Source organism: Perca flavescens, chromosome 23 (genome assembly GCF_004354835.1).
Source record: "Perca flavescens isolate YP-PL-M2 chromosome 23, PFLA_1.0, whole genome shotgun sequence".
Lineage (NCBI taxonomy): Eukaryota > Metazoa > Chordata > Actinopteri > Perciformes > Percidae > Perca > Perca flavescens.
In genome coordinates, this window is record NC_041353.1 from 22,821,000 (window position 1) to 22,845,036 (window position 24,037).

General features: G+C 41.6%; 2 protein-coding genes across 5 annotated transcripts in view; both read left to right on the forward strand.

Annotated features, from left to right (window-relative positions):
* On the forward strand, window positions 1–6,664 carry asb13a.1 (ankyrin repeat and SOCS box containing 13a, tandem duplicate 1). Of its 2 annotated transcripts, none has more exons than XM_028570424.1 (6): window positions 1–148; window positions 1,654–1,841; window positions 3,307–3,463; window positions 3,962–4,096; window positions 5,290–5,481; window positions 6,052–6,664. In XM_028570424.1, exons 1-6 carry the CDS (start codon window positions 106–108, stop codon window positions 6,207–6,209), a joined length of 873 nt encoding a protein of 290 aa, XP_028426225.1. In that variant the 5' UTR covers window positions 1–105; the 3' UTR covers window positions 6,210–6,664. The 2 variants fall into 2 exon arrangements, with proteins under 2 accessions (XP_028426225.1, XP_028426226.1); XM_028570425.1 differs by having other exon boundaries at window positions 3,962–4,115; window positions 6,052–6,140.
* LOC114550007 (ankyrin repeat and SOCS box protein 13) overlaps window positions 6,172–24,037 on the forward strand; it is a 26,485-nt gene continuing 8,619 nt past the window's right edge. Inside the window, exons 1-6 of one of the 3 annotated variants that reach the window (XM_028570427.1) lie at window positions 6,172–6,252; window positions 7,962–8,149; window positions 9,117–9,273; window positions 9,367–9,501; window positions 11,049–11,240; window positions 13,100–13,942. In XM_028570427.1, the coding sequence (XP_028426228.1) occupies window positions 6,228–6,252; window positions 7,962–8,149; window positions 9,117–9,273; window positions 9,367–9,501; window positions 11,049–11,240; window positions 13,100–13,227 (825 nt within the window). In that variant the 5' untranslated portion in view covers window positions 6,172–6,227 and the 3' untranslated portion in view covers window positions 13,228–13,942. Of the gene's footprint in view, window positions 6,253–6,695; window positions 6,776–7,961; window positions 8,150–9,116; window positions 9,274–9,366; window positions 9,502–11,048; window positions 11,241–13,099; window positions 13,943–24,037 lie in introns of those variants that run through there. The other 2 variants (XR_003691643.1, XM_028570426.1) reach the window with 2 other exon arrangements.

The following is a 24,037-nucleotide window of genomic DNA, read 5'->3' on the forward strand; positions in this document are numbered from 1 at the left end:
TCTCTTCGACACAGGCAACGTCAACTAATGTTTTGGAGTCCTCTGCTGGCTGCAACCTATACTGTCTATGGCTGCAACCCAGCACAAAGTGTTTACCGGTAAAACATGGACGTGACGGCCGCCCGCCGTTCGTTTCTGTGCGATATCGGTGAGCTCTGTTTATCATGTTCACGATAGCTTACACACAGTAAATGTTAGCTGCCTTAAGAATGCCAAGAATGGCGGTCCATTTAGTTGACGTCGAGTAACCGCGTAAGCCCCCAATGGTTAGCCCGTGCTCTGCTCGTGACTGTTACTTTTTGTTCTCATATTTAAATAGACATAGACCTACAGCTACATTCATGCTCAATAATGGCAACCTTGACCGTAACATACGAGCTAATAAGCGTGTTAAAGTAGGCTTCATGACACGAATTATTACAAAAATAGTTATTGCATTATTATAAGTTACAAAGTGTGGAAAGGAAGAAACTCGGACAAGCTAAACGCCTAAGGAATTTAAAGTAGTTTTTGACGTTATTGCTGAGTAGCTAATTAGCTAATACCGCTAGCTTATAGTATTAATGCAATAGTTCATATTATTTGTAAAGTTGACATTTTTTTACGAACATGCAGGTTTTTAAACAGTGTAAAAACAGCAAACGTTTATTAACTTTAACAGCATGTCAGAAACAATTAACAAGATGAAGGCCCTTAACGCACAGACATGTGTTTTAAGTGAATTAGGCTGATTGGACCTCTTCTCACCCCTGTGTGGGTGTGTATAGACTGATTGATTAACATCTATGATCCTCCTTTGTTGCACATGTCACTGTACTTGCTTAAGAAGGACCAAATGTGAACTGCGCAGGGGCGTAGCACAAAATTCTGGGCCCTGTAGAAAGGCATTTTCTATGGGCCCCTCCCCGCATCCACAGATATTCATTGTAGCATCATTTTGGGCCCTGGGTACTAAGTCTCCTCCCCCCCCACCCCCAGTCCGACGCGCCTGGTACTGCGGCAGTATTGAATTTATGAGAGCACTGTGATATATTTTGTCTTGAAACAACTTCTAAAAAAACATCTTGGGCTCTAATGTTTTCTTTACTGCAGAGTAAAAAAACTTTGTCAAAAACCGAAGCTTTTTGATCAATTTCTTTTTGTTACGTTTTAGGGCAGGACAAATTAGATTAGATTCAACTTTATTGTCATTGTGCAGAGTACAAGCACAAAGACAACAAAATGCAGTTTGCGTCTAGCCACAAGTGCAAAAAAGCAGAAAAGTGCAATATGATATACAAGTATAGACAGGTGGTGCATAGGCAGGACAATAAATATATTGCAGTGTTATAAGAGCAGAATAAATATGGCTGTGTAATATGAACAATGTATGAAGAACATGTACAGATATGTGCAATGTAGTAGCAGTGACAAATGACCGCTTTATCATTCTTATTGGTAGAAATGATTTGTGACAGAATAGCTGAAAAAAATCACCTGTGTGGGTGTTCGGTGACTTGAGTTTTATGGAGTAGGCCTATTTAAATAGCAGCTTTATCATAAAAAGCTTTTAAAACTTAAGCAAGAGATTATAAAAAAACTGAATGAAGCTTTCATTGTCGCCCATATATTTGCAAATGTACGTTTGTCAAAAAACGTTTGTGTGTTACTTAGGTTTCTGGGCAGACCGGACTGCCCTGCATGAAGCTGCGTCCCACGGCAGGGCCCTGCAGCTCAAACAGCTGATAGAAAGTGGAGCATCGGTCAACGTGGTGACGGTGGACAACATCACTCCGCTCCATGAAGCCTGCATACAGGCTCATCCAAACTGTGCCCGGCTGCTGCTGGAGGCTGGAGCCCAGGTGGGATAATCGTAACCCCCCCTATGGTTCTACCAATGTACTTCAATTAGTGCCGGAAATTCCTCATAATGTCCTTTTTTTAGGCCAGATGTCCGTCACCTTCCCCTTTCTTTGTGTTGGCGTTCTAAACTCCGGTGGATTTGTGAGGACTATGGTTAACTGCTCCTCAGATCTCTGCAGGGTAAATCCAGACAGCTAGCTAGACTATCTGTCCAATCTGAGCTTTCTCTCACACAACTAAAACTACTTTTGGACGTACACATGTTCCACCAAAACAAGTTCCTTCCCGAGGCTACTTTACAGAGGCACCGTGGCCAGTAAACCAGAGCACGTTTTCCTCTCATCTCGGAATGCTGTGTGGATTCGCCAGACCCTCCTCCGCAGTGCTGTGGACACTACACTTACAGTAACAATAAAGACATCAGAACTATGACTAGAAATAATAGCTGTAGCAGTGCAGGGTGTCGAGCAGGACCACAGCAGCAGCTGCCAAAACCGATCCACGTTCCACCTGAACCACCAAATCTGCGAGGCGAGAAAGCATAAGGACTCCGGGGAATAAGCTCTGGCCTACCACCATCTATGGAGGACCAAACCTGACTTGTGTAGTTATGAAGAAATAAAAATGCTCAAATAAATTGGGACACCTTATCACAAACTCTGGTATAAGGTGATGCAATGTAATACAGAATAAATAGTACCTTTGTGAGGTTTGTGAAGCAACGTACGTCTCAAAAGTTAACCATGGATTTGGGTCAACACCTCTCTGACACAAAAATGATTTAGATCATACAGGTGTTTATGGTTTTATGTCTACTTACTTTTCACACTGTGATAGTTCCCAGTAAGTGTAACATGCGCCATTACATTTACAACAATAATCTTAAGGGTGTGTGGTGTGGTGGAATTGCCAGAAACACCATGTTGTGGGAAGATAAGACAAAGGGGAAAACTTCGATAACATCTGGTCAGGGGACGAGAATATCTAATCGGCCATACTCTAATAACCAAACGTGTTCATGTATGAATATATGTGTGTGTGTCTGCAGAGATTGAGGGAGGCTAGGCAGCTCCATGATAAGAGAATGTTGTGGACAGGACAGCTAGGTGAGAAAGGGGACAGAGAGGGGAGAAGACATGCAGGAAATCGTCACAGGTCGCACTCGAACACTGGACCTCTGTGTCAAGATGGAGGGTACATTAAACGCTTCTGTGTGGGTTTTCCGCCAGTGTATTGGAGGCCTGGTGGCCCACCGAGCCTAAGTTGGTCTGGCCCCAGGCGGGCCCTTGTCAAGAAAAAGACACTTGCCATTAAGCCTAACAACTTTTCCGGGAGAAACCCTGCAGTGTAAGTCATAAAAAGTCTCCCGGACCTTCTTAACGTATCCAGAAGTCAAGCTGCTCCTGTGTTCTTTCATGACATATGGAACAAATAAAATGGGACTTGTTTCTCTGGTTGTTCCAGGTGGATGTACGGACCATCCATGGGAGCACTCCTCTGTGTAACGCCTGTGCTTCTAGCAGCCTGGAGTGTGTCAAGCTGCTTCTGGATTACGGAGCCAAAGTTAACCCTTCCCTCACAGCGCTCACCGCCTCACCGCTCCACGAGGCCTGCATACAAGGTAAATATTCAGCAATTAGAGAAAGTTTAATTTCCGGGATTGTTCAAGTGCCGCTGAAAATTCCGCCGGATGTCCGTCACCTTCCTCTTCCTTTGTGTTGGCGTTCTAAACTCCGGTGGATTTGTGAGGACTATGGTTAACTGCTCCTCAGATCTCTGCAGGGTAAATCCAGACAGCTAGCTAGACTATCTGTCCAATCTGAGCTTTCTGTTGCACGACTAAAACAACTTTTGAACATACACGTTCCACCAAAACAAGTTCCTTCCCGAGGCTACTTTGCAGAGGCACCGTGGCTCCGTCCGGCGCTTAGCGCCACCCAAGACGATTGTGATTGGTTTAAAGAAATGCCAATGAACCAGAGCACATTTTCTCCCATCCCGGAATGCTGTGTGGGCTAGCCAGACCCTCCTCCGCAGCGCTGTGGAGGAAGGTCTGGGAATGCGACACTATACCCCATCAGACCTCTTTACTGTGTGTAAAACTTCACTTTCCTCTCAGGTAATGTTGAAATAGTGAAGCTGATGATAGCCAGCGGTGCCCAGCTGGAGGCGTATGATGTCCACTTTGGTCCCCCGCTCCACATCGCATGTGCTAAAGGACACGTGGACTGTGTCAAGGAGCTGCTTCATGCAGGTCAGCAGGAGGGCTGCAGGTCAGAAAAGTGTGGTAAAGAATAATTTGAACGGCTGTCATTTCCAAACTGACGTTCTTTCTCTTAACCTACCTCATTTAATTCTGCTTTTCTCACTCATTTCCTACATTTCTCACATTGTCCTTCGGCTATACCCAGAAAAGAGGCCCTGCAGGCTGTTGCACCAGATAGTTCAAAAGTAGTCGGGGTCCTCGCCAACACTCCATGGTGATTTGTTTTTTCATAGCACAAGCTGTCATTGGATGGGATGGGATATTTAACAGGGGTTTTAATAAACCTTCCAAACAGCCTCTGGTATTCACTTAGGTTAGTACATTAGAAAATGTAACTTGCAGAGACTTGAATCTTGTGTTAGATTGGTAATCCATCACAGTATTCATACAGGGGTTCTGTACTATTTTTGTCGTAGTCCCGCCATTGTTGAATGGTGCAGAGTGGAAGCAGGGACTGTTTTTAAAAAAGTTTATATTGTAAGATAGAAAAAAAACATTTTCCTAAGTTTATATCCTAATGGTATGACTTTCAAAAAATCCCCAGCAGTAAGCAACAGATTGATTCTGGTCTATTAGGGCAGTGGTTCCCAAACCTTTTCACATCAAGTCCCCCGAAACTGGCACAAAGTAGACCGCCAAGATTTTGTCCCAGGGTCCCCCATCTGATTTTTGCTTTTAGATGTTTTCTTACTTTTATTAGAAGTGTGTGAAACCGATGGCCAAAGTATTCATACATTCTGCCATTCGGTTACTTATACATTGGAATTATAATGAAAATAAAGGCTTTCTCTTTTTGCTGGGGACCCCCTGGAACCTCCTCAAGGACCTCTGGGGGTCCCCGGACCCCACTTTGGGAACCACTATATTAGGGTCTAGAAATGAGTATCTGTGCCTCTTTTATGATGCATTTCTTACTTTATGATTGTTGCATGTCAGTGCAGATTGACAGCTTTAAAATGAGTCCCTTGCTCTAAAGGAACCGACGACAAAATTACAATAAAGTTCACGTTTGGTATCTTTAAGACAAAGAAAATACATCAGCAAGCAAACAGAACGAGAATGCAGGATTTATTGTCAACTGTATTAGCACTGCATGAGGGCAATCATTTACATCATTTCAGCTGTCATGAATCCACACATCCAAACAAACCTGAGCCTGAGCTTAGCTTAACTTCCTGCAGGTGCCAATGTGAACTCGGTGAAGTTCCACGAGATAGCTCTGCACCATGCAGCACGAGTGGAAATGGTGGACATGATCGAGCTGTTGATGGAGTTCGGAGCCAACGTCTACGCCAGCGACAACCTGGACAGAAAGCCTGTAGACTACACAACACCTGCGTCTCCCGCTCACACCTGCCTCAGGTTTTATGAAAGTAAGTTCATGCGCGCTATCTGCAATCTTTTCTCAGTTTTGCTTTTGAATCGTGATAGTGTATATGGACGACGATTCATTTAGAGGACTGCTCCGGGCCGCCGGAGGTTCCCGCCGGATGTCACCCATTTTCGGCCAGATGTCCGTCACCTTCCGCTTTCTTTGTGTTGGCGTTCTAAACTCCGGTTGATTTCTGAGGACTATGGTTAACTGCTCCCCAGATCTCTGCAGGGTAAATCCAGACAGCTAGCTAGACTATCTGTCCAATCTGAGTTTTCTGTTGCACGATTAAAACTACTTTTGAATGTACACACCTTCCACCAAAACAAGTTCCTTCCCGAGGCTATTTTGCAGAGACACCGTACCTGCGTCCAGAGCTGAGCACCGCCCATGACGATTGTGATTGATTTAAAGAAATGGCAATAAACCAGAGCACGTTTTTTTTCCCAAGCTGGAATGCTGTGTGGACTACCCAGACCCTCCTCCGCAGCGCTGTGAAGGAAGGTCTGGCAATGCAGAGTAGAATCGGGATAACCTGGCTCATGAAAACCTCTTCTTGTCTTGTCGACAGGAAATCCTCTGAGCCTGCAGCAGCTTTGTCGAATCACTGTGAGGCTGAGGCTTGGTACCAAAGCGTCGGAGGCCATAGGCCAGCTGGACGTATCCCATCGAATCCACAGCTACCTCCAGCACTGTTATCATCCTGCATCACTACAGAGGGACACATGAACAGATTCATAAGCCTCAATGAGAGACTGGTGTTTGATTTCAGGTATAATAAAAAAGAAGCACTGTGGACAACATCTGCTAATTGCAAATATATCAGGTCATCCACCATATTTCTTTAATGCAGGATTGGATAGGATGTCATCATTGCTGCTTAAATTAGGTTGTTGAATAGTAATATTGTTAATCTTTGATGTAAGAAGTCTTACAAAATAAACTCCTTTAGCCTTAGGTGGAATTGGAAAAAGCAGTAACTTAACTACAACGTTACTTGTGTATTTTTCCAACATAAGTTTTATCTTTAAGGGTGATGGGAAACAAACTGAAGTGAGAATAATGTATTATTGCTTTGTTTTAGTGTAAAAACTACAAGTCCCGACTTGCGCTTTAAGTTCCAGTAATGTCACGTGACTCCCGCCGCATGTAAACATTAAACGACGCAGCTGGTTACAAACGAACATCTCGTGTCTCTGCGTCTGTTTAAACGTTGTTAATTTATCCCGGAGAAGGAGTAAAAAAAGACAGGATGGAAATTGAAAATGCTCGTCCATATTTCTTTGGAGACATCGGTGAGTATGAAATAAAGACAATATGGTCGGTGACACTATCGCTTTTTCGGGTCCTGACCCAGTTTGACGGCGGCATGTAGCTAGCTGTGTTAGGTCTGTCACAGCTGGAATGCTAACATGCTAGCAACCCCAGCATGTTTTACTGTAGCTAGCTGTCACCAACTGATGTACAGTATTGGAAACTGTATTAGCTATAAGCATGTCTTCCTCCTTTCCATAGACAGTCACTGCAGACGGTGCTTATAAATAGCTCGTGAGATACGACACACCTCATAATGTGTATCTGATTCACATTATGAGGTGTATCGTTATACAGTATAACTTATACTGTATAAGTAATCAACACATTGTATGTTTCGGGGGCGAGTGTGAGTCGATGTCCCGGTGTTTCGGTTTAACGAGAGGCCATGTTAACTGGCGACCGTCAGCCAAATGCGTCTGCTGTTGTCATAGTGACAGCTGTTGAAAACGGGAAAAGAATACGTAGCTGTCCACGTGAATGCCTTTCAATTAAGTTGTCATTAAAATGTTAAAACAACGACGTTTACGTTACCTCTCTGACTTGTCTTTGCAGTGTTGTTGTCTGAGGAAACCTGTCAGGTCGCGGTTTGAATGTAGCTTGCCGTTAAGGAAAACAGGAAGACAGCGTTGCTCTTCCTGTTAATGTCTATAATACGTTTTATTGAATAGACCCATTAGTCTTCAGATCTTGTTTAAATAAACACATGCCACGCATGGATGTATTAAGAGAATGATGTCACGTTGAAAACTATGTAGCCCTTTTAAAAGTAGAAAATAAATTAATAAAAAACTTGGATTCGAACTCCTACCATTGTGGGGGAAAAAAAAAAACAATTCAGCAGTCTAACGCACTGCGCCACCACATTGCATGTTGATTGATGGGCATGGCATGATATGAACTCAAACGTCACACAGAGTTTCTTAAAATTAGGAGGTAGCCAGATCAAGTTGTGACCATAACCACACTGCATGCAAATAACTGACAAGCTGCTCTTGCTCAGAAATTGTCTTTGTTTTGTTTGATTCCCACACAATGCACGTCTGGTCTGGTATGGTCTGGGCTTTTTTTGAGGCAGCGGGAACTGTAAAGATCATCGAGGGAGGGGAGAATAGAGTTCTATTCCTTTCTAAAACATAGGTGACAATACTGACTTCAACCCTGCAGGCTGCTGGTCAGAGAGAACAGAGGTGCACAAGGCGGCGTCCCTCGGCCAGACCTCCCAGCTGCAGCGTCTCATCCAAAGCGGAGCTTCAGTCAATGTGGTGGCGGTGGACTCCATCACGCCGCTGCACGAGGCCTGCGTCCGCGGACAGGCCCAGTGTGTCCGGCTGCTACTGGATGCTGGAGCCCAGGTGAGCCGGGGACACAACACATGCCTATCTGCCATATCATGGGGGACTTAAAAAAAAAAAAAAAAAGCTAGCCTTTGAATATTAGGCTTTGTTTAACTGCAAATGAATGCAACATTAGCTAAGGTCTTAAGGCGTGTGACTGTTGATGGTAATTGTAATTTACAGTATATGTTAATTTAAGAAAAAAATACAATGTTTTATGATAATAAAGAGTCATAGTTTACTTTAGAGGCGTATTCCATCATCTGGGTCACATGACAGTGATATAACCAAAAGACGTATCCTGGGATTCATTCAAAACTTTTTAGAATTTCAAATTTGTTTGAAAAATAAATATATCAATAAATATTTTTAAATTTGACTGGAAGAGACAATTATATTGTTGGTCGCAATTATTTCTGAGACAGTTGTACAGGGAAATTTTGATTCTTGCATTTCATTCATTAAAAATATTCAGTCAGGAACCATGGTGTTTGGATTATATCGCAGCGAACACTAGGGCTGCTCGATTATGGAAAAAAAAACCTAATCACAATTATTTTGGTCATTATTGAAATCACGAATTTTTAACACAATTACATATTGGCTTTTGGAAAGATGTTGCATTGTATAAAACCGTGAAAACACCTTGAACCGTGAAATTTCCCTTCATGCATTCCCTGTTTGAACTTTTTTTTTTTATTCAGAACACAAGACAAAATAAGAGTTTACTTGCAAAACTTAACGTGCAAAAAATAATTGTTTATCTCGATCGTTGGGAGCCAAAATTGCATTAACAGCCCTAGTGAACACAGGATTATGTAGAACAATAAATAAATGTAGGCAAAAAAAACAAACATAGGAAAGACATAGAGGGGATGTTCCCCAACTTTTTAGACAGATTAAGTGAATGGGGAGAGGCAATATGGTTCTGTAGGAAGAGGTTGAAGTCCTTGTATATAAGCCTGTGTCCCGTAATGCATCTCAGGTGGATGCGAGGAACGTAGACGGGAGCACCCCGCTGTGTGACGCCTGTTCGGCTGGTAGTTTGGAGTGTGTTAGGCTCCTGCTGGATCATGGTGCCAAGACCAACCCCGCCCTCACCTCCCGCACGGCCTCGCCCCTCCACGAGGCCTGCATGGGAGGTGAGTGCCTCCTCTCACTCCACATGGGAGTTTTTGTAAGCTTAACATTCTTTTCTTTTTTAAATGGCGCAATATTCTCTTGGCATTCTCCAGGAAACTCTGACTGTGTCAAGCTCCTGATCGCCATGGGTGCTTGCCTGGAGGCGTACGACCTTTACTACGGGACCCCGCTGCATGTGGCTTGTGCTAACGAACACACAGACTGTGTTAAAGAGCTGCTCAATGCAGGTGAGCATCAGTGCAGAGCGGGATGGGGGAATGTTGCATGGCTTTAAATTTGCTTCTTGTTTGTATGTTTACGCTCAGATAAACATACAAACCGACCGAAACCAGGATCGACCGATTATCGGTCCGTTTTTTGGCAGTTTGCAGATGATCTGTATCAGCGTTTTATTTGCCTGATAACCGATAAAGTGAATGAATTAAAAAGTGCTCTACTTTGGCTCGGCTACAGCTCTGTGTCTGTCCCTCTGCTCCGGTTTCTCTCCCCACTGAGTCTGACTTCATGTCCCCCCCCACAACACTATCTGATTATCTGTTACTGGGTATTATGTTGAAAGTTTCTCATTTATTAAATAATTGCTTAAAGCATTTAAACTAAGTTTTGTGTCGGAGTTTGTAACATTCTAAAATCTTAATTTTGACTTAAAGATTTTAGTTTTCACTGTAAATGCGTATCGGTTCCATTACCTACTAATAATCGGTATAGGCCTTGAAGAACCTGTATCGGTCGATCCCTATTTTAAATCTAGTAACATGAGTGGTGAGACAACTTTTATATGTTGATTGATGTCAGAGCACACAAAGAGGGAATTGGTTTTAAAAGTAAAACATTAAAAAAAACTTATAATGACACCTGGAATTAAGGAAGTCAATCTAAAATGTTATGTATTACCTGGGAAAAAAACACCTCACAATACACCACAGGTTTAGCTTGTCAACAAATCCCATGAAAAGACCAAAACCAACAGTGAATCTACTGACAAGTATTGTGTGTTTCCAAATCTTCCACTGTTGTCCATAAACTGTTAAAACACACCAGTGAGCCACACTGTTGCACTGGCTGACATGTTCCTTTATCACCATGAACACACACACACACACATACACTAGTTTATTTTGACCCAATCCCACACACGCCGTTCTGCTGCCACAAACACTCACTAGAGCACCAAATGTGGATTAATCCACCGCTGAAAATAGTTCCCAAGAAATGCACTATATATATATATATATATATATATATATATATATATATATATATATATAGTATGTATGTATGTATATTGTATGTATGTATATATCAGGGTTTTCCCTGCCATTTTAAGGTTTAGGTGCAGCACTTGAGCTGTTTTGGGCACCACCTAAGCCTAATGAATGTAACTAAATGACTTTTCTCAGATCTAGTGATTGTAGTTGGACTTCTTTAGCAAATCTTGTCTTTAAGCTTTTTAAGTGTTATTTATTGATTATCTGCTCTAGCTTTTTACAATGTTTAAGACACAGATATGGAAATAATAACGGTCCCAAATGATGTGAAAACGAGTCACAAAGCTAGCTAGCCCCCTCCGCCAAATACATGTGACTATTTTTTTAAAAGATTAACATCTTAGAAGGAACCAATGGCCAGACGGACAGGTTAGGGACGTCAGAAAGTATTGGGAGGCGGACAAACACATTGGTGGTTTTTGGTCTTTTCATGAGATTTTATTACAATAAAAACATCACCAGACTTATCCTTCAAGTGCTGCCATTAATGCCCTCTTCCTTTTTAGGTGCTAAAGTGAATGCAGCCAGGCTACATGAGACTCCGCTGCACCACGCTGCTAAAAACACACAAGTTGAGACGGTAAAGATACTGGTGGAGTTCGGGGCAAACGTCTACGCTCGAGATCAGCACAACAGGAAACCTGTGGATTACACCACGCCCGGCTCTCCCTCTGCAACCTGCCTACACTTTTACGAGAGTAGGTTATTCACAAAAAGGCAGGGCTGCACGGAAAACAAACAAAAAATAAATCCAAATATAGAACATTTTATACACACATAAATTCTCCAGAGAAACAATAATAGGATTTTAAATAAATGAAAATAGTGTTAATAACAATTTTTTTTAGAGGCGATGATTGAACAATATAAAAATGAATATACATTATAATTAAAGTTCACCGTACAATATGACCATTTTTTTTGTGTCTATAAGCTTGAGAGACTTAATATATTCCTCGAAATCACATAAAAAGCAGTGAAATTGGGCATAACATTTGTTTTGCATTTACGTAAGTCACATTTGACAGATAAATCCAATGAGTTGGCAATAAATTCAATATAAAAAAAAAAAGATACTCTTAAATTCAATACTGATAGTATGGTTGTATATGACACAATATATAATGCATCATTTGAGTCCAAAAAGTAGTTGAATGCATACAATGGTAAAACTAATTGTGTTATAGATTCTGGTTCATCATTGCGAAAACTGCATTTGTTTTCAATATTTAAGAATTTAGAAAGATCCAGCTTTGTAGGTTATATATTGTGTAAAATATTGACGTGCACTTCTTTAATCTTATTGGTACCATGTCGATCTCCCAGTCTGTGTAGTTGTGTAGTTGTTGCCTGTAATCCTGTACAACAGTGTAGTGTCAAAGTAGCACCAGTAGATGGCAAGCAAGGTTCGCATTTCATTTCCAGGAAATGTCTCCGACAGATGCCACCTGTTGTTTACCTTGATGCTTATATACAGAATATACCAATGGTCATGTATATAGATTAGCCACTGGAGTAACTGGATGCATGAGAAGGTGCTGATTTACACCTCTTGATTCCACTAACTGTGCTTTATTTAGAAAGTGGAGCACAGTGTGAGACAAGGCAGGGTTTAGCCTTTAAAGACAAGCAGATGAGGGTAGGAAAATATATTTTGAGATGGGTATCGCCGATGATTTCCCGAATGGATTTGATTTCAAATCACAAGGTCCCCGATTCGATATCAATTAGGTTTAGGGAAATATCAGTTACAATACCAATTTTTGCTTGGGTATAAAAGAGATTTCTCAGAGAACTTATGCTGTACATTGTACAAGCAAGAAGCAACCTTCAAATATATTTTATAATGCACCAGCACCAGGCTAATCTTTACATTAAGAATTGACCCCCAAAAAAGTTAGTTTAAAGTCCTTTTTCCTGATCAGTACTAACATTATATTAACATATTCAACATTTTAAAGATTGATTTCAGTATTTTATTAATCCATTTCAGATCACTCAGACATTTTTAATTGGAGAATCGATTATTTTAACCTAGCCCTAACCATATTTACATTAAAAGAATAATTATATGATAATATCATACAGTACTTTCCAAAACCCCCCAGTTACATTTAGTATCCACTCTCGATCAGAATACTCCAGTTACATCCAGTTTGGGATCCAGTTTTAGCTTCTTGATGTTGCAATCCATATTCCACACCAATTACTCATTGAAAGGAGGAAGAATTCTGACTAAAAAATGTCCAGGCACTCAAGGTTGGTTACAAAAAGTGATAAAAGGTTTTATTTAACAGGGCAATACATTGCATTTTTGATGTCTTGCCATGTTAATTAAAGGGATTTTCTATCTTTTTAACCTTGTGAATGACGTTTTTTTACTCCTAATTCTTCTTCCTTTCCGTGTACTTTATTCCCTTCCATGAGCACCGGTGGTAAAAGGATACCAGAAGCGTTCCTGCCACTTTTTTCTTTCACCAATTGCTCATTGTTCCACAATATTTTGTGGAACACTTCTGTCTAACTCTTAATTTTGTTGTTGTTGTTCTGTCCATAGCCACCCCCATGAACCTGCAGCAGCTCAGCAGGCTGGCAGTGAGGAAGACGCTGGGCACCAGAGCTCTGGAGGTCATCGTTCAACTCAACGCACCAAAACTCATCATCAGCTACCTCTGCTATCAGTGAGTGGCACCCGGAGGACGACTAGTCCTGGGAGAAAAACACAGCAAAGGTGCCACTGCGTTAGACATGATTATAGTAGATACACTGTTTAGTCATAAGCACAAAGCTTCTCTTAAAGCTGCACTTTGACTTCAAGATGTGGTGGCTGAGACAGAGAGGAGTATCCCAGCTCCTCTGTTGGAATTGTTGAAGTTCTGGATTTGCCCAAAATGAAATTCATTCGTTGTGTTCACACTCTATTGACATTGTCGTTTGGTTCCGGATGTGGATCGTGGATCCGGACCTTTGAGGAGCCCCCGTCTATGATGCAAACATACATACTGACACAGGAAATGATAATCCTAAAATAGAAACCCAAATTGTCTCCTTAACAGCAGCTTCTTGTGGAAAAAGCTGCTCTCGCCACAGCTCCCTTTTGATTTCCTTCACTGTAAACCGTCACGGTCACTAGCTTGGCTTGATAAACACGAGCACGCCGTCTTAAGATGATTTTTACATTTCTTTGCAGCAAAGTGCAGCATATAAAAGTCTTAAACAGCATTTCATGTTTAAATAAATAGAAGCGTAACTTGCACTACAAGATAAGAGCGTACTTCTAATATGGGAGATCATTTTAGATGTTTGTTTTTTTCCTTCATTTGAACTAGAGAACAAGTGTCAAAGCTCAGGGAGAGGAAGAAGACAAATGGCATGGTTTTTGGTAGAGATGGTCCGATACCTGAACTTGCGTATCGGCCGACACCGAGTACTGATCCGATACCAGTGTGTCATATATCTTTTATTATGATTTATAAGCTGTATACTACTATCCCTGTATGGATGTGATATGATTTCTATCTTTGTTGTACGGTCGGGCTCAGGTTTAACCTTTGGTGAAACATGAACAAACTCAAACAATGAACGCCGTAGAACTTTCTTTTATTTTCCAGTCTCAGTCAGTTATAACGGGAAAAAGAACACAAATAAACTACTTTTAAAGTAGATTTTATAAACTGCAGTACTTTCAGATACCAACATTTTAGGCTGTATCAGAGTTCTTTTCAGATGTTGGTATCGGGATCAGAACTTGGCAACGGAGGCAACATCAGTAGTCAGTTTTTTGCTCAACTAAAGGTTTCTGGATTGAATCATGGTCTTGCCGGGGAAGTGCATGCATGTCGCCAAACTCGCCGGCGTACCGTAAATGCTGAGTAGCAGTTAAAATGTGAAATGATTGAGACATTGCGTGCTCAGTCAACATTCCCTGGAGAACAAATGGCTGTTCCCTTTTTAAAAATGTAACATCCAGAGGAATACCAAGCAGTGCTGCTGTTACTCAGTGAAGCTCTCCAGATGCTGCTTGGCTTCCTCTCAGATTCCTGTGATTCACACCCAGCGCCTAGAGAAAGCCTTTTGTTTAATACAGACACCGGCGTTTCAAGGAGACCGTGATCCTGGCTGCCTATTTATAGTTTCGCTAAATCTGCCCACAGAGATCGCAAGAGGTCTTAGTATTTTTAGAAGGAAGTTGTTTATGAATTCCATAAAGGGCTTCAGATTGCTGTATTGGCTGTCTTCTAAGTTGACCTGATTTGGAAGTTGTTTCTCCATTATGATTAACAATATTTCACATTTACAACATAGACATTAGGACACTAATGGGCAATACACCTTCATCACCACCACTTACTCAAAGAAATATTAAGACGAGATAACATAACAACCATAATTATTCAATTACAATACAATAAAATCATAACAAAATGAACAGCTGTGAACCAAATAAACCTATGTACAAAATGTGACAAAATAGTATCGCATTGCCAGACCTTCCTCCACAGCGCTGCAGAGGAGGGTCTGGCTAGTCCACACAGAGAAACGTGCTCTGGTTTATTGGCATTTCTTTAAACCAATCACAATCGTCTTGGGCGGCGTTAAGCTCCGGACAGAGCCACGGTGCCTCTGCTAAATAGCCTCGGGAAGGAACTTGTTTTGGTGGAACGTGTGTACGTTCAAAAGTTGTTTTAGTCGTGCAACAGAAAACTCAGATTGGACAGATAGTCTAGCTAGCTGTCTGGATTTACCCTGCAGAGATCTGAGGAGCAGTTAACCATAGTCCTCAGAAATCCACCGGAGGTTAGAACGCCAACACAAAGAAAGAGGAAGGTGAGGGACATCTGGCGGGAATGAAACGTCTTTGATATGCTAGGTTCATTCTAACGTTAGCCTGTAAATACTGTTGAAGCACGGATCTGTCCTCCTTCCCATAGAGCGTTCCCTTTAAAGACTTAAAATACCTGACCCTGATACATAACTGAAAGCGTTCTACTTCTGGCTCCTCAACAGCAGAAGAGACTGGAAAAAAAACAGAGAGGGGAATAGGACAGGCACGCAGGGAATGTCCAGTTATCTAAGATGAGAAATGATCCTTTGCTCCAAAATAGGAATGTTGAACTTCAGGTTGAACACACGAGTGGTTGGCTCGTTTTGAAACCTTTCCTCCTGGTAGTCAGATGAAACGGCACTGGCCGTTCTTTTTGTGTAAGCATTGTCACATTAAAGGGAATAAAGTCAGGTCCAGTCTGCTCCGATGTTCAACAAACACCATCATTTATAAGTTTAAGCAACAAATCCTCCAAACCATACGACGCTATGGGTCGTTTGTTCCCTAACCCTCTAATACAGCGCTGTCAAACTCATTTCCACTGGAAAAAGAGAATCACATCAAGGGCCAGACATGTAGAGTTTGACATGCATACATCGGAAAAAGTAAAATATCTTTGACCGTGGAATACTGCGTGTCGCCATTTTTGTTGCTTTTTCCGAATTTTTTGTGCCGTTTTCAGACGATTTTGGCACTTAAAAAAAAGAAATGTCGTTTTTTTGCAACGTTTTGTTGCTTTTTTGTCACTCTTTTTGACTTTTGTCTCACTTTGGTCGCGACATAAAGCCCTACAAAAGTCAGCAAAGAGTTCCTTAGCCATCATAGAGTTTAGCAAATCAAGCAAAACAATGATTACATTTTTTTACAACTATTTCACAGCCATGAATATAAAAACTCTCTGCTTCTGTGGCAATTTCTGAGTCTGAAAGTCGGCACACCTGCCAAATTCAGCTCGGAGTGTCGCGTAATAACAGTTTGAAAACAGTTTCCTGTCTTTTTGGTTTGGCGAACAACAAGGCGGGCCAAAATTGAAGTGTGAACATTAATTGGAATTTTATACACGTTAACGTTGTGAAACGGTCGCAGTATGGTTATATTTAGGCACCAAAACTACTTTGATAAGTTTACAAAAACATCATGGTTTGGGTTAAAATCCCACGTTACTTTACCTCCGGTTAGGCACGTGATGCTGAATGGGACTTCCGCTGTGTACTTTCATTTTCAAACGGGAATCGAACCCCGCTCTCCTGGGTGAAAGTCCTGTGTTTGTTTGTCGAATTTAAGGTGCTACAAAACAACTGAAGAACCAACCCACAAAATGTGTCATCAATATTTATCTCACTAAGCTGTACAGAAGTGATGCTCTGAATAAGATGAATATGTTGATTTATTGAATAAATTGTACCGTTGACGTGCTTGATGTCCCTGTGTTTTTGCTTGAACCTGGCTCTCATACGTGTGTGCTGGACTGGACTGGACTGGACTGGATTGGACTGTCTGTCTGCCAACTTATTCTGGTAAACACAGTATAATTTCAGTACACAGATGATTCATCCTGATAACACCACTTCTGTCACTGGGGAACACTGTGTTTCATAAGCAAGATACAATATTACAACATTTCTTTAAAGCTTTAGTGCGTAACTTTTTGATATTAATGAACGTCCGTTACATTCCAGTCGTTGCCAAATGAGTTGCTCCAAAGCTAATTAAGACTATCAGCTCCACACAACTCTCTCTGGATTCCTCAGTAAGACTATGTTCAGAAGATTGTGGCGTCCGGCAACTTTCGCGTGCAGAAACTCGGGTGAAGATAATGACCTCTTCTGAAGAGTCCATCATGTTTTTTTAATCCTCCGTGTCCTCCTTGACTACCAGCAACTGCGTGGAGGAGGGGTGGGGGTCACTCAAGGCTTGTATCATGTAGCTACACCGACAGTGTTGTTGTCATTACTTAGAATTCCTCATGGGGAGACAAAAACTATGCACTATAGCTTTAAGCCTTAACTCCATTGATCTTCCATCATTACAGATTCATGTTATGGACAGGGAAATGGGTATAAAATCATGTATGTAATGATGTAGCAATTTAAAAAAATATATATATTTTTGTCATTTTTAGGCCTTTTTTTTGACAGGACAGCCTCTTACATTAATGGTAAAGAGAGAGGGGGGGGGGGGGGAGAATTAAATATTGAGGCTACTTAAAAAAAAAAAAAGTTTATCTTGAAAAAAATGGAAATGGGTCAGTAGATTATCTCCTTTTTGTATTCTATAGTATATTTGACTAACACTGTTCCCCTAGTAATGTCCAGATCTAATAGTTTTTTCCAAATCTTGTGCAGGGGAGGGCTCTGTCAAAGCCCAAAAACCAGGTGAAGCTAACAGATATACTGTTATCACTACCACCTAAACCCCGGTGACCATGCCCACCACCTACAATATCAGTGCATAATATAATAATCAGGGAATAATATAAATGAGACCATAAACATATACATACAAGAGAAACATGTGGCTCCTACACTTGCCTTTCAGAACTTAAATATAAAAACTAAATCAAAACTGGGTACATTTTCTAAAATCAAAAGGTCTTTAAATTTCAATAGGAATTTTTTTCCAGCTGAAATTGTTCCAACTTAACCTGAATTCAAATCGATTGAGGAGAGTACAGTAGGTCCAACAATACGCTCAGATGCACTTATTTACCACTTGGGGGCGACATGGGTAAAGAAATCATTTGTCAACCAGATGCTTGTCGTATTAGTGAGCCGTCAACAACGTGTGTCAGTATGTGTTCGGGCCCAGAGGGCAAAGAGAAAACAAGCTCCCTCTCTGGCTTGTGGCTAATTCATGTGGCCCTGTTGAATTTACTCGCATCTGTCAGGAAACGCAGGTCTCTCGGTCTCATGAGAAATAGATCTTCCTCATAACACAGCAAACAGAAGGGGGGGATCACGTCTTGGCAGTAAAAAGGGGACGAGAGGAGGTAAAAAAGATTGGGAGAGTAGATTGTGAATTTGAGGCGCTAAGCAGACAGGAACTGGGAGGCTTTTGTTTGAGAATCAGATAAACAGAGAGCTGGATGCTGTGATGGTCCAATGCTACGCTCACCCATCAGACATTGCAGCCTGAAAACCAGCACCCTGAAATGAACTGCAGCTGTGAGACGGATTCTACAAGATACTGTTTTGCTTAGAGCACGTATGTCAAACTCAAGGCCCGCCTAGTTGTGCGCCAAACCAAAAACAGGGGAAAGTGTTTTTTAAACCTGACATTCAAAGCAGAATATGGCAGATTTTGCTGACATTGAGACTCAGAAATTGCCACAGAAGCAGAGAGTTATCCTATTAAGGCTGTGAAACAGGTTGTTGTTAAAAATATGTTATCATTGTTTTGCTTTATTTGCTAAATTCTGTGATGGCTAAGGAACTTTTTAGCTGACTTGGCTTTACGTCGACAAAAATGCGACAAAAAATGTTGAAAAATGATGAAAAAAGGGACAATACAGCCACAAGATATTTGACTTTTTCAGTGAAATAAAAGCATGTCAATATAAACGTTCCATGTCTGGCCCTTGATGTGATTCTCTTTTTCCAGTGTGGCCCTTAGTGAAAATGAGTTTGACACCCCTAACTTAGAGGTACACAAACCCAAAGACTCATGTAGCCCAAAACACAAGATACTCAGATCGCACAAAACTTTTAAAATCATTTTCTGCAGATTGAAACACTCTTATATGTGTCGCTGTAAAAAAACATTCATCCTCGAAATGTTAAAGTTAATGAAAAGTATTGAAGGTTTTGGGAGGAGTTTGGTTGTGTGAGATCCTGAGTGGAGGAAGACTTTGCTCTAATAAAATAAAGCTATAGGGGTGATTATATTTTATATAAATACACTATATGTTATATGAAGTATGACGATAAGAACTGAGCTCAGAAATCGACAGTGGACTCCGATCAGGATCTGTCCGCTGTGAAATTCTCGGGGTGGCTGTGTGTTATTAGGCCCCGAGCGCCGACAGCAGCGAAGGCCCTATTGAAACTAAAGGAATTATTGTTTCTATTCTATTCTTTCTTTCTTTTTCCCGTCAAATGAATTGCCTTTTTGAGGGGCTTAACCTATTCAAAAACTCACCAAATTTGGCGGTCGCATCAAGTCTGGTGAAAATGTACATATTTTAAGGGTTTCGGGAATAGCCGCCCAAAAATGGCTCGCTAGCGCCCCCTAGAAAGTTAAGAAAATTGAGCCCCTGCAGTGGGTTTAACGTAGACTCACGAAACTTGGTACACATATGTAGCATGTCAAGATGTACAAAAAACGTAATTGCAGCCATACCCTAAGCCCAACAGGAAGTCCGCCATTTTGATTTCAATGTTGGAAATTAGTGCGATTTTGGCGATTTTGCCGCGCAAATGCACAGTCGCAAGGAGCGGCGTCCGCCAGTAACCCCGACGCGCGCAGAGGCGCGAGGGCCCGTCCATCGCTGCTCGCAGCTTTAATTGTAATTGTTCTTGCCATTAAAAATGCCCAATTTTAAAGAAACATCGCCCAAAAATCTCAGTTTTAATCTTAAAAATATAACTAATATCAGTTGCCTTCCAAAACCTGCCATGCATCTACAAACTAATCTGCATTTTCAGATTAGTTTGGGTAAACTTCTCTATTCACGCCAACATGCCTGACATTAAAATGGCTGAAAATGGACGCAAGGCCGAAGAAAAAACGCTCTTTCAAACTGAACTGGCTTAGTATAGATACACTCTAACTCATCTCTATATATCAAAGATGCAGCATTCAAGTCTATTTCGATTCTTTCCCTTTTTGTTTCTGACTTGATTTTGCACGTCCCGTCTGCTGGCGGCCCCTGCCGTGACCTGCAGGATTTGATCATTCCGCTGCTTGGCTGCGGAAAAAGCCCTGCGTTAAATGGAGGAACACTTTGAAGGAAGACTAATCTCCGTGAACGGAAGTATCTGTCACAGCAGCTGTTGTAGTTCTGTCAAAACGTCCTGGCAGAGCTGAAACCGAAAGAAGTCCGAAGGAGAGATAACTTGCTCAGTGAACTTGAGAGAAATTATTTGCAGCCTCGGGGCCTTTGAACGAAGACTATACACATACTATATACTATACCTCATTTCATTGTTTAATTCTACATTAATAGGCACTTTGATTTCTGGTCAACATTTGGGTATTTCTGCCAGCTTTTTTCCCCCCTCTTGGATACTTGCGAAGTTCCCATGTCGAGCCCATTTTTAGCATCACAATGCTATGTGCTGAGGCTTATTCTTCTGCGTACACTGTCCAGGATCGACTCAATGCAAGTACTTATGCAGAGCTTAAGAAGTCGGTAAAGACTATAGGACACTGTGTGATGTGATGACACTGGGATGTGACTAACCATGAGTCCACAGAATGAGACGTCACAGCATTACAGCAGTGCTGAGAAGAAGAGACGACACAAACCCAGAAACGCACACCTTTTTAAATTACAACTTGAAGAAAACGCAGCAAAGACTCGAACGATAAACACTTTGATTATATTCTATTGATTGGACTGGGAAATGAGAGACTTGTCTAAGCGGCTTCTTGCTGCAGTTAATTGTTCCCAGCCAGTTTGATTCTGGCGTCCGCCCTCTGGTCTGCTCCCACACTTAAGAGTAGAAACACACTGCTTTGGTCTGAGAAAATAATATTCATGTGTGTCTGGACGGCAACGCCCGGAGTTACACACACACACACGCGCACACACACACACACATACGCAGAACACTTCAAAAGCAGCTGGATGACCGAGCCATCTGGTTGTATTTTCTGGAAGGGAGTCCCCCCACCCCGTCTCAGAGTTGCTGCAATCTCAAATATAGCCTCTCCACTCGGCAGATTTCCTTCCCAGACGCTTTCCTTCTCCGTCCTTGTGTTTCAGCTGCTGTGACGCACGCCTGCTCAGCAGTAGCCCGCTGGACGGCTCGCTCTGTTTTCTAGGGAAGTTCAAGACGGCCCGATCTGGCCATCTTTCAGCTGTTATGTGAAATAGTAGTTCTTATTTTGTCTTCTTCCTGTTATTTTACGGGGAAAGCGAATGAGTTGAGCTTTTCTACTTTAACCGGTGCTGTGGCATTGAGCGAAGCGCTTCAGAGTGCCAATTCTCAGAGTAGTTGGAGTTAAAAAAAAAAAAAAAAGAGGAAGTTGTTATCATCCTGTAGAAGCCACCAAAGTGAACATAACTTATGTTAGGGCTCTGTACCAAAGGCCTATTCATCCCTGGACAGCTCAGATCTTCCTTAGACTGATCTAGCAACAGTTACTCAAAAGGGACAACAGAAAGGCAATTCCAGGTCTAGGATGAGGACAGTATAGACCTTTTTCAGGGCAGACATGTTGACATGTCATAGTAGGAAAAGCACAGGTGTATTCAAACCCATTAATGATTGCTGCATTCCACTTAGGAGAGGCCCTGGTATGGTGCATGCTGACTCACTGAAATAGCTTACTGGGACACTTGATGGAATTGAGCCATCGTTAAGGTTATCAATTTCAGCTATGCTTTTCCTACTATGACAAGTCAACATGTCTGCTGTGAAAAAGGTCCATAGAGACACTAATGGCGTTTTTCCATTACGTGGTACCTGCTCGACTTGCCTCGACGCACTGTGCGTCCGGTTTCCATTGGAGATTTCAGTACTGCCTCAGCGTGGCTGATCATCATAGCGCCGCCGCAGTAAACTGCTGGGACCTAACGTGACACACACACACAGAATGTAGAAGGTGTGTTGTTGTTGCCACAGCCAGAAGACAAATTTTGTTTCAAACGAAGTTGGAGGAAGCAAAAAAACAAAAACAAAACACAGCTGGCTAAACTATTTAAAAATGGCGGATTTGTTCAGGACACCCCCATCTGTCGCATTCACGTCACCTTTTGGTATCACCTCAGCTAGCTTGGAACCTCGATTGAGGTGATACTAAAAAAAGAACCCGTTGGCAGGTACAAGGGACTTTTTAAAATCAGACGTTACTTCACTTCCGGTTACACACATGACGCTTAACATGACTTGCATTCTGCGCTGCGGAAGAGGGTGTGGCTAGTCCACACAGCATTCTGGGATGGGAGAAAAACGTGCTCTGGTTTATGGCATTTCTTTAAACCAATCACAATCATCTTGGGCTGTGCTAAGCACCGGACGGAGCCACGGTGCCTCTGCTAAATAACCTTGGGAAGGAACTTGTTTTGGTGGAATATGTGTACGTTAAAAAGTAGTTTTAGTCGTGCAACAGAAAACTCAGATTGGACAGATAGTCTAGCTAGCTGTCTGGATTTACCCTGCAGAGATCTGAGGAGCAGTTAACCATAGTCCTCAGAAATCCACCGGAGTTTAGAACGCCAACACAAAGAAAAGCCATAGGTGAGGCGTCTCCGGTCGAAAATGAAAGACACCGGAACAATCCCATAAAGGAAACTTTGTCGATATAGAATAATGTGTCCTTAATGGAACCATAATTTCCAAAATAAATCTACCGCGGCACACTTTTGAAGAACATCAGTTATTCAGGCTTTAACTTCAACCCTCTGGCGTGCTTGTTGTGCTGGGCAGATTCTTAATATAAATTAATTTATTGAAGAATGTATGATCAAACAGGTCTTCAGACTCGGTAAACTCACAATCACTTAAAAGATAACCAGGGCTGACAATGACCTGACATGCAATCCTCTGAGCAAATGTAGCGTCAAATCTTGAGGAAGCTGCAGCAGGGAACATAGTCTTCTCAACAGTCTTGTCACTGTTTGTTCTGTCAGATCTGTAAAGACCAAATACCTGAAGGGGTTTACAACCATTTAGCGTTCAGCACACCCTGAGAATTCAGAGACATCTGAACAGACCGCATTACATCTGCCTTTGTAGTCCATCAAAACCAAATATTCATGTGGCAGCTCAAGGCTAGGCAGGTCGGTTGTAATGAACCTGAGAAACAGTTATATAACCTATGGAATAAAAAAATAAAGAACTGTGAATATAACTGGAATGCCCCACTGTTGTTCCATGTATGGTGTCTTATCTTGGGTTTATCTAGGAATAGATATGGACAGCCAACAACAACAAAAAAAGAGCTGAAGTTCAGATTTGAGCGTGCACTGTGGCTCATGCTACCTTTACGTGCACCTTTTTTAGCTCGTAAATCTCCATTTTGAGGTCCTAAACACAACACAAACACAAATCAACATACAGTTTAAGTACCCCTTCATCAACACCAGTCATATTCCAAATGCATTCATTTAAGAATTATATTATAGTGCATATAGTTACTTTAATGTTTTCATACAATTTAGCTATCAATGTTTAGGTCACTTTGCGTTTGTGCTACTACCATTTAGTGGCAGAAGCTGTATGTTTCAACCATTTTTTTGTTTTAGCTCTTTTTCAGCCATTTCCTCCGTCTTTTACTTTTAGCTCTTTCAACTGTTCATTCATTTAGCTAAGTTTACTTTTTGCTAATGTTAGATGTTAAATTTTCAGATTTTGACAAAGGAGAGGCTTGGACCAATGAAGATTTAACAAAAGATTTAATAACAAAATGGCATGACAAAAACAAATTTAATGCCGCAGCGGGCTGAATAGCTGTCTCTCCTAACAAGATTTATCAACTGCTATGTTAACCATTTATCCATTTAGC

What these genes read in the sequence shown, in the direction of transcription:
- asb13a.1 (XM_028570424.1), top strand. Translation starts at nt 106, where the DNA reads ATGGACGTGACGGCCGCCCGCCGTTCGTTTCTGTGCGATATCG. An exon ending in TTCGTTTCTGTGCGATATCG is followed by an intron (nt 149 to 1,653) that starts GTGAGCTCTGTT and finishes TGTGTTACTTAG; the next exon opens with GTTTCTGGGCAGACCGGACT. An exon ending in CCACGAGGCCTGCATACAAG is followed by an intron (nt 3,464 to 3,961) that starts GTAAATATTCAG and finishes CTTTCCTCTCAG; the next exon opens with GTAATGTTGAAATAGTGAAG.